The sequence below is a fragment of the Orbicella faveolata genome, unplaced genomic scaffold, assembly GCF_042242905.1.
Source record: "Orbicella faveolata isolate gen_17 unplaced genomic scaffold, um_ofav_v1 contig_24, whole genome shotgun sequence".
In the NCBI taxonomy this organism is placed as follows: Eukaryota; Metazoa; Cnidaria; class Anthozoa; order Scleractinia; family Merulinidae; genus Orbicella; species Orbicella faveolata.
Genome location: NW_028301552.1, coordinates 6,670,542 through 6,688,077, shown reverse-complemented (window position 1 = coordinate 6,688,077; position 17,536 = coordinate 6,670,542). Strand labels below are relative to the sequence as shown.

The window sequence follows — 17,536 nt, the reverse complement described above, 5'->3', positions numbered from 1 at the left end:
AATACGGCCACCTCGTTATTACGGCCACTCTATTATGGTCATTATGGCCCGAAAAAAGTTCAGTCAGTCATTTTCTTATTTAAAAATCCCCTTTAATACAGCCAGATTTGTGTGGTCCGTTGGTGACCGGATTAACGGGGTTCTAGTGTACCGTGAACAACCTAGTACATCTGTTACACATTTCTGAATGTTCTAGTTTAGTAGTCCCTACTTACTTACTTTGGCCGTTTACTCCTCCCGGAGCGTAGCTAGGCCACCAATAACAACTCTCCAGTCTCCTCTGTCCTGAGCTATCCTTTCAAGTTGTTTCCATGTGTGTCCAGTCCTTTTAATGTCCTTTTCAAGCTCCCGCCGCCAGGTGTTCCGTGGTCTCCCTCTCTTTCTTTGACCTTCGGCGTTCCAGTTCAGGGCTTGACGGCCAATGCTACTAGGTGGTTTGCGAAGCGTATGGCCAAGCCAGCTCCATCTCCTTCGTCGGATGTCCTCTTCTACTGGAGTTTGCTGCGTCCTTGCCCATAGGTTCACATTGCTGATAGTCTCTGGCCAATGCATTCTTAGGATTCTACGTAAGCACTAATTAATAAAGGTCTGGATCTTCTTCATCGATGCCTTGGTTGTCCGCCTTGTTTCTGCTCCATACAACAATACCGACTTAACGTTTGAGTTAAACAAACGTACCTTGGTGGATGTACCGATTTCTCTGGAGCTCCAGACCTTTTTTAGCATGTTAAATGCTGATCGTGCCTTGCCGATCCTAGTTTTCACATCTGCGTCTGTTCCCCCACTTTTGTCCATTACACTGCCTAAATAGGTAAAAGACTCAACTTCCTCCAGTTCCTCCCCTTCAATTTTGACTGGCTCATCAGTGCCTGCATTGATCCTCATGATCTTTGTCTTCTGTTTATTGAGCGTCAGTCCTACTTGCATTGAGGTTTGATGCAGGTCCGATGTTTTTTCCTGTATCTGCTGATGATTGTGTGACAGAAGCGCTAGATCGTCCGCAAAGTATTATTAAAGTCCAGGTCGTCCAACTGCGACCACAAGGTCCACTGGATCCCGTTTCTTTTCTGGTTTGTGACAGCTCTCATGATCCAATCTATAGCCAAGATAAACAGAAAGGGTGACAGCAGGCATCCCTGCCTCACCCCGGTCTTAACCTCAAACTTCTCTGTCAGTTGCCCCTCGTGAACCACTCTGCAAGACAAACCCTCATAAGAGTTCCGAATCAGATTGACGAACTTCATGGGTACACCATAATGTCGGAGCAGCTTCCATAATGTCTCCCTGTATAGGCTATCGAAAGCCTTCTCGTAGTCGACAAAATTTACGTAAAGGGGGGAGTTCCATTCAATTGATTGTTCCACTATAATTCGCAGTGTTGTAATCTGGTCGGTACATGACCTGCCTGGCCTGAAGCCGGCTTGCTGATCCCGGAGGCTGAGATCTACCGGCCCTTTCAACCTTTCCAAGATGACTCTGTTCAGTACTTTCCCTGGCACAGACAGGAGTGTGATCCCTCTATAATTTGAGCACAGGCCAAGGTCTCCTTTCTTGGGGATCTTGATCAGGAGTCCTTCCTTCCATTCTGAAGGGATCTCTTCTTCTTCCCAGATTTTCTCAAACAATCCATGGAGCATCTCAGCAAGCATCTCTGGGTCTACCTTGAGTGCTTCCGCTGGAATCTCATCTGTGCCTGCTGCCTTGCCATTCTTCAGTTGTTCGATGGCCTTCCTGATTTCTTCCCTGGTGGGCTTACCACAATCAATTGGCAGGTCTTCCTCTGCGACGGGGATGTCTGGTGTATTTGCTGGAGCTGGTCTGTTAAGAAGCTCCTCAAAGTGTTCTGCCCATCTACCTAGCTGTTTATCCGCACCCATCAAGACACTTCCGTTCTTATCTTTGACCGGACGTTCTGTTCGTCCAAACTTAGTAGTCCCTAGGCGTTCTCTTTTTGTTCGCACCCAGAGTCTGATTGACGAGCACGAAGCGTGAGGGGCGTCATTAAGTCATCGAAGCAGGCTCCAAAACAGACATATGTGGAAAAAAGGTGGTGGCTAGAGGTAGGGGAAATAGCGAATTCTAAGTTATTTTTGCAACTGAAGTGATCAGCAAGGATGCATAAGATATCCCTTTTTGTGTAGCTTTTCTTTCACTTTTACGTGACTTAGATGAAAATTCTTCTGAAATTCAGTGTTGCGAAAGAACCCTCTTTTCACAGGTCTGAAGAAAAATGGCGTCATTTGTTATGTTGTTATTCGGCGCGTGTAGCAGCTCTCTATTTCTACCCATACTAACTTTCGGTCGCGTACGCTTGACTAGGTTTGATTCGACAAATAGCTGAATGTGCTAAAGAAAGTCCCACATGCGGAAACCGCTGGGCTGGAGGCGGAAAACGCTCGATTTACTCCTTTTAAATCAGCAGCAGTTACAACTGTAGCAAAGGCTACAACAGTTATGAAGGTAGGTCGGCTGGCCAGTCAGTGGGTCAGTCATTCAGCAGTGGGTCAGTCAGTCAGTCAGTCAGTCGGTCGGTCAGTCAGTTAGTGATTTGGTCAGTCAGTCGATGGGTCAAGCATTCACTTAGCATGTTAGGCAATCAACCAGTCAGTGCAACTTTTTTGTGCAACGACAGCAACAAACTTCGCTGGAGGAAGGGAGGGACTGAGAATGGAGATATCGAGAGTAGAGGGAGGTCTGGGCAAGAGCGAATGCGACGTGAACTCATACACACAAACATCAGTAAGTTTGTGTAGTATTTGAGGCATTAAATTGTCGCCAGCGATATAAGAAAGAAACAGTCAATCGTCTTGTTTTTAAAGACTTCTTCTTTACTCTTTCGTAGAAACAGGTAAGTAGTTATTCTCGTCAGTTTAACTTGCAAATCATGTTTCACCTTCTGCGCCCATCCAATTGTTCGATTCTGCATTTGAGAGTCAGGTGCTTTGGTAAATTGTAAGAATATGTTTTCTGTGATTTGAATACTCAAAGCACGCTAACGGTAAGACTGTTTATTCATTTAATGCTTATTTTGTCAGTTACTTCAGATGTATTTCCCATCAATGTTCTGTTTAATTTGTCATCAGATGTCAAACAAACCATGCAGCCAGCCATAAATAATGCTTTATGAGAAGATAAGACTCTTTTATCTGTCCCAGCGTGATTGATTCTGCTTCATTTCGTACATTACACGTTCCCATCTCTTAAAACTCCAAACTGCCTCTCATACTGTGTTAGGAGCTGCAGTTTTGTCGTTAAATGATTTCTTCTGGGAATCTAAAGGTACATCTATTCAAGAATAGATCTGTTTGACAATTTGTCATTTGAAGTCACAAGTAAATAATTCCTTAGAGTAAATGGATTACATTTTAAGACATTGGTTGGCAGATACGTAACTGTTAGCAAGTTGTTCTCTGAAATATAGATGCTCAAGTCTGAGGAGGGATAAATAATATCCTTGAAGATCAAAATCCCCCAAGTTAAAACATCCCAGGGATACTTACGTGGAGTAATGTGTCACTCAAATAGCAACATCAACATACAGGTACCCTGTGTGTTTGACAAGATGATTTGCCTCAGGGGGCAGGAATTTGACATCAATGGTTGATTTGGGGAGGTGTGGGATAAGCGGGATATGATTGTGGTCTTATGTCGCAACCAGGACAAAGAGGATAAGTAAAATAAGGTAGTGATATGGGAGGAGAAGGGAGGAATTTCAACAACTTACTTCAAGATCATGGTGAAGCTATAAGCCATCAAGAGACAACAACATTCTAGGATTTGAACTTCAGAGTTTGTGCATCATTAAAAGCCACAGTAGTAACATCCTAAAACAAAACTTGGGACACAATTGAGGGTAAGAAGTTGTTTAAGGGTGAATTTTCCTTTCCATTACTCAAGTTATCCCATGTTTCCTGAGGCTAGGGGTATTCAGTCACCTAGAATGGCCTTAATGTCCCACCGGGCTTAAGGTGGGGGCATTTGACCACCAGTTTTGGCCCAGGCATTGGGAATTTAACCAAATGAAATTTCAAAATGTCAAGTGCCCAGGGGGTTGCCCAGGGAGAAGGGGTGGATGCTGAAGTTTTGAATTGACTTTTGAACAATTACACCTATGACTTGATATGTTTCAAGAATGAGGAATATACAGCCAGTTTTGCCTGTGTTGGAAGTTGTTTTCAAATGAGTTAATTAAATATTTTCTGCATACTGTGAAAGGAACGGGTTTTTTCCTTGGGGGATTTTGTTTTGGGGGCATTTTCACTTGTTACCTCCCAGAATTCTTTGTGTCTACAGCCCCCTACAAGTCTGTTTAAAGTGATAGTCATCTGTTGCGTGCTAGGTGGGTTGTAGTGTTGTGTTCTTGAAAGAGAAACTTTGCTCTCACAGTGCCAGAAGTATAAGTGTGGATGAATTTAAATGTAATTTATATTGACTCATATCATTAAGTACTCATGCTTCAGGATCAAATCAAAATATGGAGTGTTGGCAGCTTCAAAGTTTGCTTTGAATGCAGTTGCTCTTTATTTCCTATTGCCGCTATACAGGGAGTCATGTTTCCCCAGGGGGGAGGGGGGTGGGGAACTCCCATATGAAAAGGTCAGGAGGCTTGTCAACCAACCTGGGCATGGCTCGAACTTTATTTGACCCCTAAAAGATACCACTTAAAACAGAATAAGCTCAATTACCAGATGCTGTTCAGGAAAGGAGCTAAAAGATATTTTGACAGCTAAAAATAGCACTTGGTGTTTTGTCAACATCCCAAGTGAGACCATAATCTTCAATTTATACTGCTAAGTGAGATGATGATCATCCCCCAACCTTTTCATTTTGTAGTTCCCCCTCCAGGCATATTTCTCCATATCATTACTTCCCCTCCCTGAGACTTGTCTGAAATCCAAATCACCATTTCTGTTTTGATTTTTTTTTCTTTCAGGACGCTTTTGTGTGATTTGAAATCAACTGAATGAATTTAATGTTCCGTCAGCGATGGAGATGACATTATGGCTCCTTTTGTTCATTTCCCCTCTTCTGAGGCTTGCATCCTGTGAACATGTTATTCAGACTTTTTATGGTGAAATAGGCCCTGGAAATTTTACTTATTTTACCCTAAAGAAAGAAGGAGATGTGACATTGATTCTGGAGAGTACGGAAGGTGATGCTGACATTTATATATCACAGGATAGTCTCAAACCTGATTTTGATAACTATGACCTGAAGTCGGACACTTGCGGCGAAGATGTTGTTACTATTCCAAGTTATTACAAGAGACCAATTGGAATATCAGTGTTTGGACACGTGTATGCTCCCCTAACAAAGTACACAATGAAAGTTTTGATGGATTATTCTGGGGGAGAAGAAAGTGAAAGACAGTATAGTGAAAGTGAAGAACAAGAGGAGTCAATTCTTTGGACCTTATTAGTCAACATTTTGAAGATTATTTTAGAGATTCTCCTGTAACCAGCACTGGTGCAAGTTTATGCGTAAACTTTGAACCGCTTTCTTCAGATGTGCTGCCAACATCAAGTGAATAATAAACATTGGCACAGTAATTTCCTGAGTATGTTCCACTAGAGGAGCTGAGCTCAGTTACAAATAGATTGGAAAAACGTTTTTTTTATGAACAGAAAGAACCCGTAATGTTAATATTATCAGCTCAAGTTAAAGGGAGTCAAGGAGTCTAATTTGACTGTAATTGCAGCTAAATTCAGTGTAAAGTATAAAGGCAGTGCAAATTGATCTTGATGAAGTGCCATGCAATCATGTTATGCATCAATTGAAATCTTTTTCGCGAGACTAAACTGCATACAGCAAAGACTTGGTGTATCTCTTGTGGTCCCTTCAAGCGATGACCATTTTCGGCTCATGGTTTGTGGTTAGAATTTTTAACAGGACCATGACGTGTCATGATGGCATGATGCTCAGTTCAGTAATGTACAATGATGTGAATCAACATGATTGATTTCATGGTGCAATTGTATGATGAATTAAGCTGGAAATACTCTTAAATAACACTCCCCTGGTCCTTGTGATTTTGTCACGTTTTTTTGTGGCCCGTGCAAATCAGTGGTGTCTGGTTTTTCCCAGCCTTGCGAGATTCAGGTACAGTAGTGTTAGTGTTTGGTTAAGTTTGTTCTAGTGCTACCTAAGGATGTAGTTCTGGTTGGGGCAAGCATTAACTAAAATGTGACCGTTCAAGTAGCATTGTTCAGTAGTTTTACAATTTAAGCAGTTTAACTGCAACTGACATTTATCTGGAAGTTGAAGTTGTTAGTGACTCTACTGAATCTGAAATCTACTGTAAGAGTACGACAGTTTTTGTTTTGGCTCAAAAGGCTTTCTTGATGGGCTATTTTTCTGAAGGGGTTGACGTGGGTATTCTTAGCAAGAATGATCATAATTGTAAGACTTGTTGGGATTATTTTGAGGGGAATGTAACATCTGGAAAGTTAATAATTATTTAGAAAAGAACACTGCCAATGTACTGACAAATGAGGATTGAAACTTTAAAAAACATAAACTACTTTGTAATAGGAATAAATTTATTGTTCTCTATGAGCTAACTAACAATAATTTATAAGAAACCTCTGGATTTATCATGGACCTTTCCCGCATCCCAACAAACAATGGCGCCAAATTAAGCTGAGGTCAGGGTGGACAAAAATACAGCAAATGTACGAAAATGTCCATCCCAACCTCGCTTGGGTGCTATTGTCCGTATGTACTGAAGTGGAATGCGGGAAAAGTTTATTAGGAAGCTGATTTTTTTGTATGTGTGTGTGGGGGTGGGTGGGGAGAAGGGGGGCTAACTAATGGAGTTAACAAACTAATAATAGCTTAACAATAGAATTAGTCAATCTGTGACAACTTCACATGAAAAACTGATAGCTCATTGAAAACTTAAGTTGCTGTTGTTGTAATGCTATAAGATCATCATGTGAATAAATTTACTATCCAAATTGATTCGCTAGAAGTACTGTAATGATTCGATTTAGTGCCTGAGGTGCTTATTTACTTTTGGTATCACAAGGAAGGGCGCTTATTTGAGACAGGGCGCTTATTTGCGACAGGACGCTTATTTTGTTTTTGAGAAACAACCGAATGTAACTGGATCAAGGAGACTGGAAAATGGACTTGCTGTCCCTGGATTTGAAGAAGAGATCTTTCGTTTGAAGGAATTATGCACTCACATGGACATAATAGTTGAGAAACTCAGACGAAGACCACTGTTTTGTAATGCAGCATCACGTATGTGGGCAATTACGGAAGATAAACCTCAGTTGATGCATACTCTGATGGCCCTGTGATAAGCACTTATTGGAATGGGGGCGCTTATTAAAAAAACACATTCAAAGAGGGGCACTTATTCGAAAAGGGGCACTTATTGGAAGGAGGGTGCTAAGTTGAATCATTACGGTAGTATCATCAAACATTACTGGAAACTTCTTCAATACAGGAAATAAAAAAATAATTGACTGATTGATTAGTAATAATAATAGTATATCTTTACTACACCTTACTCTCCAAAGGGAGGTGTTGGTCTAGTTACAATAAAGGTTTGACAGCACTGAAATGTTTGTCCATTAATTACACTGTAATAAAAACACAAATTAAATAACATTTACCATAACTGTATACAATTAATTGGAAAACTCATACTGCTAATCACATTTGTGAATTAAGAATCTCTCTTTTTTTTTTTTTGAAACATTAAATAGATGTATTTATGTATTACTTTTGGATTGATTGACTGACTGACTGACTGACTGCTTGACTGACTGACTGATTGACTGACTGACTAACTGACTGCATACTAGGCGTATTTTGGCCTGTGCTGTGAGTACACCATCACCTTTTACTAACCTTATTTGACTGGTTTCCACCAAGGGGTTTGTTACTATCTTTAACTCCAGGTGTTCCAAGTGAAAGGAGGAATCACAAGGAAGGGCGCTTATTTGAGACAGGGCACTTATTTGGGACAGGACGCTTATTTTGTTTTTGAGAAACAACCGAATGTGATTGGATCAAGGAGACTGGAAAATGGACTTGCTGTCCCTGGATTTGAAGAAGAGATCTTTCGTTTGAAGGAATTATGCACTCACATGGACATAATAGTTGAGAAACTCAGACGAAGACCACTGTTTTGTAATGCAGCATCACGTATGTGGGCAATTACGGAAGATAAACCTCAGTTGATGCATACTCTGATGGCCCTGTGATAAGCACTTATTGGAATGGGGGCGCTTATTAAAAAAACATTCAAAGAGGGGCACTTATTCGAAAAGGGGCACTTATTGGAAGGAGGGTGCTAAGTTGAATCATTACGGTAGTATCATCAAACATTACTGGAAACTTCTTCAATACAGGAAATAAAAAAATAATTAAAACAACAGACAAATAAATTGACAAGATGTTATTGGAGACTGATGATTGTTGGGACAAATGCACAAAAAAAAAAAAATGAGGTGCGTGTTGTTGTCACGGGCAACTGGCTCCATTTCCAGTGGCAACTTGTCAGGCTTTGAAGTCATTGTCAGCAAATTGCACTAAATTGTAGGTGACATAACAGGCAATGCATGGCGACGTAAGCTGTCTGTGACAACACCATAATTTTAAAACTAACACTCTGTCACCAAACGTCTGTCATGCCTTACTCAACTGAAAATCGTAGTCACCTCAAATGATCCATCCATGGTTACCTGCTACATATCTGAAAATTAATTAATGCCCTTTCAGCTTCCCCAGGATTGGACTGGACCTTTTAAAGGAGTTGTATATGTACTGCTCATGAAATTATCCCACTGCTGATGCAATTAAAGTCCATCAAGATGACCAACTGAATTTTTGTTCAGATCATATGCGTCAGTTTGCTATTATTAATTCAGATGTTACAATAGTGAGAGTATTTGCCAACAAGATAAATAAAGTCAGCCCAGTACACTATCCAGCCAGTCTTCGAGGTCATCTTCAGCTTTCTTTGTGGAAGGAACAGTCGGCTTTACAGATGAAGATGGAACTATTACAGATGCTGAAGAAACCTAGAAAAAAAATCACAATATCGGATGTAACTTATGGTTTGCCAGAGAAATCTAAATTGTGTGCATTACATGGGTGCTTTTCATTCACTAAAAAATTTGAGACCTTGTAAAACAAGGGCAAATGGTACAGAAATTTCCTTGGAAAGTTTCCAGAAAATATATGAAAATGGTTCAGTTTTTAATATACAGACCATTCCACAGAAAATTCCTGAAATGTCAAATGAAATGAAAATGCTCAGTAAGCAATTTTCAAAAAAAAATAGGATATACCCTTCAAGGTTGTCAAGACTATTTTTTTACAAATTATGGAAAATGCTGTTCCAGTTGTCACTGAAAATTTTCAGAAATTGAAACAGAAATTTTGCTCAAATTAAAAGTGGACCACATTGACCTGTACATCTGTTTAATTCAGGATCTAACACCCTAGCTATATACTCCATGGTCAAGTAGGTCAACAAAGCAGCTGAGCTGGCCACTTAACACAACAAAAATAGAAAGCCTGGACTACATGTAGTTTCAGACTCACCCTGTCTGCAGTTGAGAAATAAATTTCATATAATGATGGCAAAAAGCTGGCCAGAATCTACATTGACTGATTCATATCTTTTAGGATTTAGGACTTTAAGTTTTTTTAAAGAATTAGGATTTTAATTTTAGGATTTTAAACTTAGGATTTTAATTTTAACGTATTGTAAAGTGCCTTCGACAATTAGTGGAAAATGGCACTATATAAATGTATATTTATTTATTTATTTATTTATTTATTTATTTATATCTGATTGACTAATTGACTGATTGATTAGTAATAATAATAGTATATCTTTACTACACCTTACTCTCCAAAGGGAGGTGTTGGTCTAGTTACAATAAAGGTTTGACAGCACTGAAATGTTTGTCCATTAATTACACTGTAATAAAAACACAAATTAAATAACATTTACCATAACTGTATACAATTAACTGGAAAACTCATACCGCTAATCACATTTGTGAATTAAGAATCTCTCTTTTTTTTTTTTGAAACATTAAATAGATGTATTTATGCATTACTTTTGGATTGATTGACTGACTGACTGACTGACTGCTTGACTGACTGACTGATTGACTGACTGACTAACTGACTGCATACTAGGCGTATTTTGGCCTGTGCTGTGAGTACACCATCACCTTTTACTAACCTTATTTGACTGGTTTCCACCAAGGGGTTTGTTACTATCTTTAACTCCAGGTGTTCCAAGTGAAAGGAGGAATTCAAGTTCATCATCTTCATTATCACTCGACTGAGCTAACTGTTCCACTGTACCAGTCTTAGAAGAAGTCTTGACAGTGTTCAAAACATCTTTTAATGAATTCTGCAAGTTTTGTGTGTTATGTAGGGTGCAAGATTCTCTTCCATCTCCTGGCTTCTTTACATGTGACAAATCACCTTTTATTGAGTGAGTGAATTGTTTAGAGTTATTGCCAGACTGTTTAGAAGTCTTTTTATTGATATCCTGTTCACAGTTGCTTACACCATGTGGTGACAATGAGTTTTGAAGAGTGTTTACCAGAGAAGGTTTTGGCTCTGTTGTTGTTACTGCCACAGGCTTAGTAACAGTTTCAGCATTAGAACACCTTGGTGAAATATCTGCTTCAGTTTTATGTTGTTCCCTTAAATGTGCATTTGCATTCAATTCAAACTCCTTAACAACATCTGGCTGAAAAGGAAAACAATTTGTTTAATGCACATTTCTAGAGCATGGTTTTCACTACAACATTAGCATAAGCATAAGCAACAGTAGTGAGGACACCCAGAACACAAGCCCACAACACAAGCATAAGCACATGCACAAGTAGCACAAATATCTAGCAGTGTACTTGTGACGGTGTATGACATTTGCAGATTGCAGACTACATTTAGGCCAAAATAGCACTCAGGCTAGCTTGAATAGCACTCAGGTTAGCCTGTTTAAAGTTAGCTCTCAGTAATGGAAATGGAAATACGATATGAGTTAAAAAGTCTGCAGTCATCTGCAGTCTGCATTCTGCATTCTGCAAATGCCATAGAAAATAATTATCTATTCCAGGCTTGTGTTGCGGGCTTCTTTTGTGGGCATTCTCACTAACATGCCTATGCTTGTGCTTGTGAATGTCTGATTTACTTGAAATGTCTTTGATGGTTTGCCTTTCAGTTTTCAATGGAAGAATTACATTTGTAGGTGAGCAGGAAAAAACATAAGGGAGGCACCCTACTAGAGCGATTATCACACGACCACCAAATATTATGCAAGAAAACAAGCAAAACTAGAACTTTGGAAGCAATGTGGTGTAGCAAACAGTGAAACACACACTCCCTTTGTTTGGTTTAGTGAGTAAGCAGAACAGAGCATACAGATTCTGAGAAGCTTTCAGCATTTTTAAGGTCCATAGTACAAGGCTCCCACAAAAGCTTGTTTGATCCTTTCAATTCCGCACAGATGAAACAAATCATGAACCCTCAATGACTCCACATAATTAACAGATTTTCAAGTTCATACAACATTCACTCTATTATTGTCTGTCCACTTAATTGATAACAACAAGAGGACAGTATTTAAGATACATACATGTATTCCATCAGCTGAGATATCAAGACGTTTGTGCAGGGGTACACAGTTTAAGGAAGCTGCTAAAGTTCCAAAATCAATCTCAAGTGCTAAAGCAGTTATCTGTTCAAAATGCATTGAAAGTACATTTACGCAAAGAATATACCTTATTCTACCAGTTTTACTGCATCAAAAACAACCTGTAACCACACACAGTATAATTAAATTACATAAATTATATAATAAGTCTCTTTCTACTTAAATTAATCATTAATTCTACATACAATACTGTCAAACCTAAGAAATGAGCACATCACTGTACAGACTTCAGGAGACCCCCCAGAAAAAAGCGTTTGGCATGGTGGGAACTGCAGAGAATTGTACCTTCCTAAAAGCGTCACATATTCTTTAAATTCTCTGAGGGAATATTTCACTCAGGATGCCAATGTTACAGATCCTAGCTGAAACTGTAAAAAACTGTTTTAATTTAGCTCAGTCTGTTTTAACTAATAAAACTAAAAAATACTGTTAATCACACAGTATACCTTTGCAAGCTGCGAGCTACTAAGACTTGTAATCCAATTATGTATTATTAATAAAGTTACTGTTACTGGTTTTAGCTGTACTCTGGCGGCCCAAAGGGCTGCCAAGCGGAGCCCCATACCCATATAGCAAAGAAAAGGAAACCCATGAATTGATTTTCTCATGGTTATCATGGCTAGCGGTATTGCTCGTGGGCGCGTACGCTCAAAGACAGTGACGATGACAATGACGACAGAGTTGCGCAAGATGGCAGCCATACTCCATACTCCATGCACCCTTGCTTTGTAGTGTCCCTCTTTGATAGTGGACATCCATGTTACAGTCAATTGACACCTGTCAAAACAAGGTATCTGCTGACCAGTATCACTTGACCATATTGAGGGCTCAAGTTTAGAGCACAATGAGGTCACATGATTTTTTAAGTTGACCGCTGACCAAGTCCTGGTTTTTAATTGGATTGCGGGCTCATGTCAGGTTAATTTGTTGGCCGGGTTGTTTGGAAACCAGTTAATGCTGACCCAGGATTATAAAAGTTAACCGCAGTATAATTTTTCTTGTATACAAATGTTTTTCACCGCTTTTGTTTTGTGTATTTTGAGGACCTTGAGATTATTCAAACTCAAAACAGAAGGCCAAACAACAGAAACAGAAAACCTCACTGTTAAGTTACAAAACTCAAATCAAAATTCTCACTTACCCTGGGTTAGCTTAATCGGGCTTTGAACAACCTGGCCCTGGAGCTCCACTTTTAGGCTTGGCTAAATCTATACATTAACTTACTTGTGTAGTACTTGAGTCACCTTCGATTTCCTGATCCAAGTCTTTCTCTGACTGAAACCGGAACTGTGATGATGGGTTTTCTGAAAGATAATGAGATCAATTGGAATCACAAATATTAACCCTTCTGCCACTGAAGAACACTTATGTGCATTATCATTGAAAGCATCAAACTGTGACCCCCACCCCTCCCCCCTCATACATGATAGCTCACCACCTCTGGAAGCCTTGGAACTTTTTTCTGCAATAATTATGTGGCCTCTAGTGTATTTGTTATTAACCTATTCATTGAGAGCTGTAAATTACAGTATAGTTTAGGGGTAAACCTGATACTGATGTAGAGTTTGACTTTTTTGAACTTTTTCATTCTCTCCTTTCAAACCATCGTTTATCAAAGCTATCATTTCCTTGGTGGTTTTTGTTGCGATTGTTGGAATACCCAGATCAACAGCTTTCAAATGGCATATCATACATGGGTATAGGGGGTCTATTAATTAAATCAGGAAATATTCTTGGTATTTTAGGGCTGAAAGGACTAAAAATAACTCAATGCGAAAAAAAAAAAAGCCAACAAATTTAACAAAAATACTTGGTCTGTCAAATGTTCTACCTGATTTTTGAAGAAGGACATTAAAATCTTCTCCTCTCTTTGTGATGTTTATACTGCTATCTTCTTCATCACTAGTGTCTGAAGTACATGAAGAGACAGATATTCACTCACAACTTACCACTGTTATGTATTATAAAAAAAAACACTGTCACTTTGCAGACTTCATAGGCACGATTGCTAGATAGACTGGTATAGGGCAAGTATCCCATATAGTGGAACAGTGATACTCTAAAAGCTGTTTAATGCTTCAGAAACTGAGATAAGCTCTGACATTTGTGTGGATCATTTTTCAAATCAACATAACACATTTGCACAAACTGATGGTATTAAAGGTCTGAATGGTATCTTCTGGCAGTTCAATAATGGATCTAATATAGGTTAATAAATTAACAAAACATTTGTGAAAATTTGTTTTTAAGGCAAAAATTGGTGAAATCTAGGAAAATAAGGATACCTAAACACAGGGTCGGGATATTGGAGCCAGGACTCAAGCTTGGACTCTAGCAAGAACTTAAGCCAGGATTCGAGCCAAGACTCCAGCTTGGACTCGTCTCAAGCTTGAAATCTGAAAAACCTTACCAGCTCTGTGACATTTATATAAAAGTAACAATGACTGAGACCAGGTATGTCATCTCTGGTATGTATGTGGTTAGTTCCACTCAAGGCTTGCTTGCGGTTAGTTCTACTTGGATTTGTTTGCGGTTAGCTTTCATTTTGTGGGTTGTAGCAAAAATAAAAATAATAAATATAATAAAACCAAAAGAAGTCCTGGCTTGTGTACTAGCTTGAATTGTCGATCGAGTCCCAGCTAAGAAAATGGGAGACATAGGGAAATCCCTTCCATCGTTATTTTCAGAGAGTTGATCTTCAAGGACACCTCCATTACAACAGCCAATTTTAGATCTTCAGATTTTAATTACATCTAGGGAACTTTAGAATACGATTTTTTAAGAGAGATGTGCATATAGTATAATAGCACAATTAACTAGTTAATTTATTCACTTTCAGTTTGCAAAACCTTACATTATTAGAATTTTAGATTCATGAACTTTATTATATCTCTCAGTAAGTACGTGCACTGTGACTGGTCAATTTAGCGGGCCGTACCCTCCTGTACGGCCCACTAAAATTTAAAGTTGGTTTTGTTGCCTAACTGTTCCGTGATTTATCGCTAAGTGTTCTTAACTTTTATACTTTTATTATAAGTGAAAATTTAAAATTTTCTTATACCCTAAATTATGTAATAAAGCATGCTAACGACTTAAAACAGTTTTAAACTGACTCGTTTTGCTTTCGAGGTGCATCAGAAATTTGATGCCTTTCCGATTCCGCCTGAACAGAAATTGTTTCCGAACCCGTCAGGCACACAGTAGAGATATAATAACTATCTTACTAACTTCGTTTTCCCCTTCGATTTATGGCCCATGCGCTTCGTGCTTGGGCCATAAATCGAAGGGGAAAAAACTCAGTCTGTAAATTACAGTACAGACCTCAAACTCGGTTAGTAAGAGGTATGTATTTATGCACAACCCCATTAGCTTCTAACATTTAATTTTTTATTTTCTGTCTGTCTGTCTGTCTGTCTGTCTGTCTGTCTGTCTGTCCGCCTTTCTGTCTGTTGAGTCTTGGTATTGATATTAGTTTGTCTCTGGGAAAATTTGCAATCTAAAAATAAGGGTTGGGATTTTCTTTGTTTGCCACTTCTACTACATGTAGCCGCATTCTGAATCCGATTCAAGACTGTTGAAACTCACCTTCAAAATCTTCATATCGATCCCAATTACTGAAGACTTTTCTCCTCGAGAACTGCTTATGATCTCCCTAATGATACGAGTATAACATGTGAACGTTTCACAGAAATATCCTTGGCTTTAAGTTTTCCTGTACAATTTGGAAAACTCGACTGCAAACTGTAGCTTAGATTTCGAACATCGCTACGTACCTGGCTTATATCCGCCAAATCATCTCCGTTCTGAGTTTCTGCTGTATTCGCTGCTTTTGTAGTCTCGCTTTTTTCCTTTGACGCTGTTTTCTTGTTGGTAATTCCGTGTTTTTTCTTGTAATCTGCGCGCTGTTTTTTCTTGTGTTCGTCTGGCCTCATGCTGAAAAATACTCTCGTACCTGGCCCTGGGATGACTCGAGCACACAATGTCTCAATTCAGCAGAATCGCGCACTGCGCAAGCGTATGAGCGTAGCAATTCAAAATGGCGGACGATTGATGAAAGCTGGAAATTTAAAGCGATAGAAACTTCGGACCAAACTACGTAATACTGACTTGATCTTCGTTTGAAATGGTGCGAAGCCGCCTCCAGAAGCAAGTGCTTTCCTTGTATAGGAGATTTCTCCGTGCAAGCCAAGACAAACCTGGCTTTACGGACCATATCAAGTACGAGTTTCGAAAAAACTCCGTTATCCCCAAGACGGATGGGTTACGTATCGAGTACTTGCTGAGAAGAGCAGACAATCAGCTCAAGCAACTTGAGAAAATGGAATGTAAATCAATGGGGTTTTTCACCCGAGAGGAAAAAAACTAGAGGTGAAACTAACGGTCCTCTAGTTTTCATGTTCGATGCTGGGTTGACTGCTGCTGTTTCGGCTCGTCACGCAATCTCTCCGGGTGTGTGACGGGACATAAGAATCTGGAGAGACTAAGAGCGCAAGGAATAGTTTTAATAAAGGTGATGCGAATTCACTCAGTGCACAGGAAACACAGGCTACATCTACATCTACAGTCTGAGCGGACCAGAGTTACAACAGGGCTACTCTGATAACTGCGAAGTATGACGGGGAAATTTTGTAACGTTTAACCGTGTCATCATCTGTTCGTGACTTGTCCACGCTGCAAAAACGTTCCAACCAACTCGGAATTTTTATCTCTCATTTTCATGTGACTCAGGATCTTCTTATCATGGAATACTAACGGACAATGACTGACTAATGCTATGAAAAAATCTCTGATTTTCATGGTAGACGCACTGGAAAACTTTATATCTCCTCTTGTCCTTTGTGCTATCAAACAATGATGTATTCGAAGAAAAAAAAATCAGTTTTACCAGGAAAATGTAAAATTAAAAGTTGTGGGTTTTTTTCCGCAAGACGTCCTATTGTCGTTTCTCTGAATTAAGTGTTGTCTTGGCATTACGTACAGTTCCTTTGGATATTGAGCACTCAGTTTCCGTGTTTACATAGCTTCATCTAAACACAAGGGTTTCGTAGAGTTTGAGATAGTTATGCAAACCCTTGACTGCGTCTCGGGTTTGCATCACTTCCGAGAATTTTTCCAACCCTCTTATTGTGTCGATGCGGCAGCGTAAACACGGAAAAAGTACTCTTACTATTGCTTTGAAAAAACATTTCTCAAAACTACGCGCGAATATTTAACGTTACAACCATGTTCCCATACTCTCATCTAAACACGCCTATCGACCAATGAGAGCACGCTTAGTATTGTAAGCTATCATGCCTTGTGAGGCTGATTGACTGATTTCCCATGATGCAATTCTATCTTGTTTGTTAACCATGTAAGTCAGCCATCTTGATGGCTTCGTGATTAAAGCTTAGTGAACCTAAACGTCTTTGGAGCTCATTACAGTATCACGTACCATATTATAACACTTCATGTACGCTAAAGCGTTGATCAATTCCAATGTAGGTTCCACGAAAATGCTGACAAGAGTTCTCTGTAGTTTGGCAAACTCTAGGCTTGCTTTACCAGGCGTTCTTGATAGTCGATAAGACAGTTGAAGATAAATTTCATCCGACTGTTATGCGTTCACCTCCACTCGCAGTTTGATTCCCCCCTTAATCAGTGTAACTGTGTACTTGTATGAATTTCCGATAAAGGTGGTTGACGCGGCAGATGATGTACAGACTATTTATAACAGGTATTACATTTTATATCGAGAAAACAGGAGAGCTCAGAACAATGAAGGAACAATCTTTTTAAGTCCATTTTACGGGAGTTTACTTCAGAATGATCGAGAACACAAATAAAAATATAACACCA

At 39.3% G+C, this 17,536-nt stretch overlaps 3 protein-coding genes across 3 annotated transcripts; 1 reads left to right on the top strand and 2 right to left on the bottom strand.

Moving 5' to 3' along the window:
- Nucleotides 1–228: 228 nt before the first annotated feature.
- Nucleotides 229–927, bottom strand: LOC149110134 (uncharacterized). Its single transcript, XM_089291571.1, has 2 exons — nucleotides 679–927; nucleotides 229–573 (listed from the first exon to the last, which is right to left on the bottom strand). Exons 1-2 carry the CDS (start codon nucleotides 925–927, stop codon nucleotides 229–231), a joined length of 594 nt encoding a protein of 197 aa, XP_089147697.1.
- A 1,752-nt stretch (nucleotides 928–2,679) lies between these two features.
- LOC110061063 (UPF0669 protein v1g209471-like) lies at nucleotides 2,680–6,960 on the top strand. The gene is made up of 2 exons (XM_020767885.2): nucleotides 2,680–2,848; nucleotides 4,934–6,960. The coding sequence occupies exon 2, from the start codon at nucleotides 4,987–4,989 to the stop codon at nucleotides 5,455–5,457; it is 471 nt and encodes a 156-aa protein (XP_020623544.2). The 5' UTR covers nucleotides 2,680–2,848; nucleotides 4,934–4,986; the 3' UTR covers nucleotides 5,458–6,960.
- On the bottom strand, nucleotides 6,519–15,707 carry LOC110061086 (uncharacterized). Its single transcript, XM_089291323.1, has 7 exons — nucleotides 15,472–15,707; nucleotides 15,284–15,350; nucleotides 13,530–13,607; nucleotides 12,923–13,002; nucleotides 11,621–11,722; nucleotides 10,214–10,732; nucleotides 6,519–9,035 (listed from the first exon to the last, which is right to left on the bottom strand). The coding sequence occupies exons 1-7, from the start codon at nucleotides 15,628–15,630 to the stop codon at nucleotides 8,925–8,927; spliced, it is 1,116 nt and encodes a 371-aa protein (XP_089147449.1). The 5' UTR covers nucleotides 15,631–15,707; the 3' UTR covers nucleotides 6,519–8,924.
- Nucleotides 15,708–17,536: the final 1,829 nt, after the last annotated feature.

Bases quoted from the DNA above. Each gene is read 5' to 3' on its own strand.
- LOC149110134 (XM_089291571.1), bottom strand. From the start codon at position 927: ATGCAAGTAGGACTGACGCTCAATAAACAGAAGACAAAGATCATGAGG. The intron at 574-678 runs GTACGTTTGTTT...TTTATTAATTAG, and splicing joins AAATCGGTACATCCACCAAG to TGCTTACGTAGAATCCTAAG.
- LOC110061063 (XM_020767885.2), top strand. From the start codon at position 4,987: ATGGAGATGACATTATGGCTCCTTTTGTTCATTTCCCCTCTTCTGAGG.
- LOC110061086 (XM_089291323.1), bottom strand. From the start codon at position 15,630: ATGAGGCCAGACGAACACAAGAAAAAACAGCGCGCAGATTACAAGAAA. The intron at 11,723-12,922 runs GTAAGTTAATGT...CATTTTGAACAG, and splicing joins GTGACTCAAGTACTACACAA to ATAACTGCTTTAGCACTTGA. The intron at 10,733-11,620 runs GTATGTATCTTA...TTTCCTTTTCAG, and splicing joins TCTCAGCTGATGGAATACAT to CCAGATGTTGTTAAGGAGTT.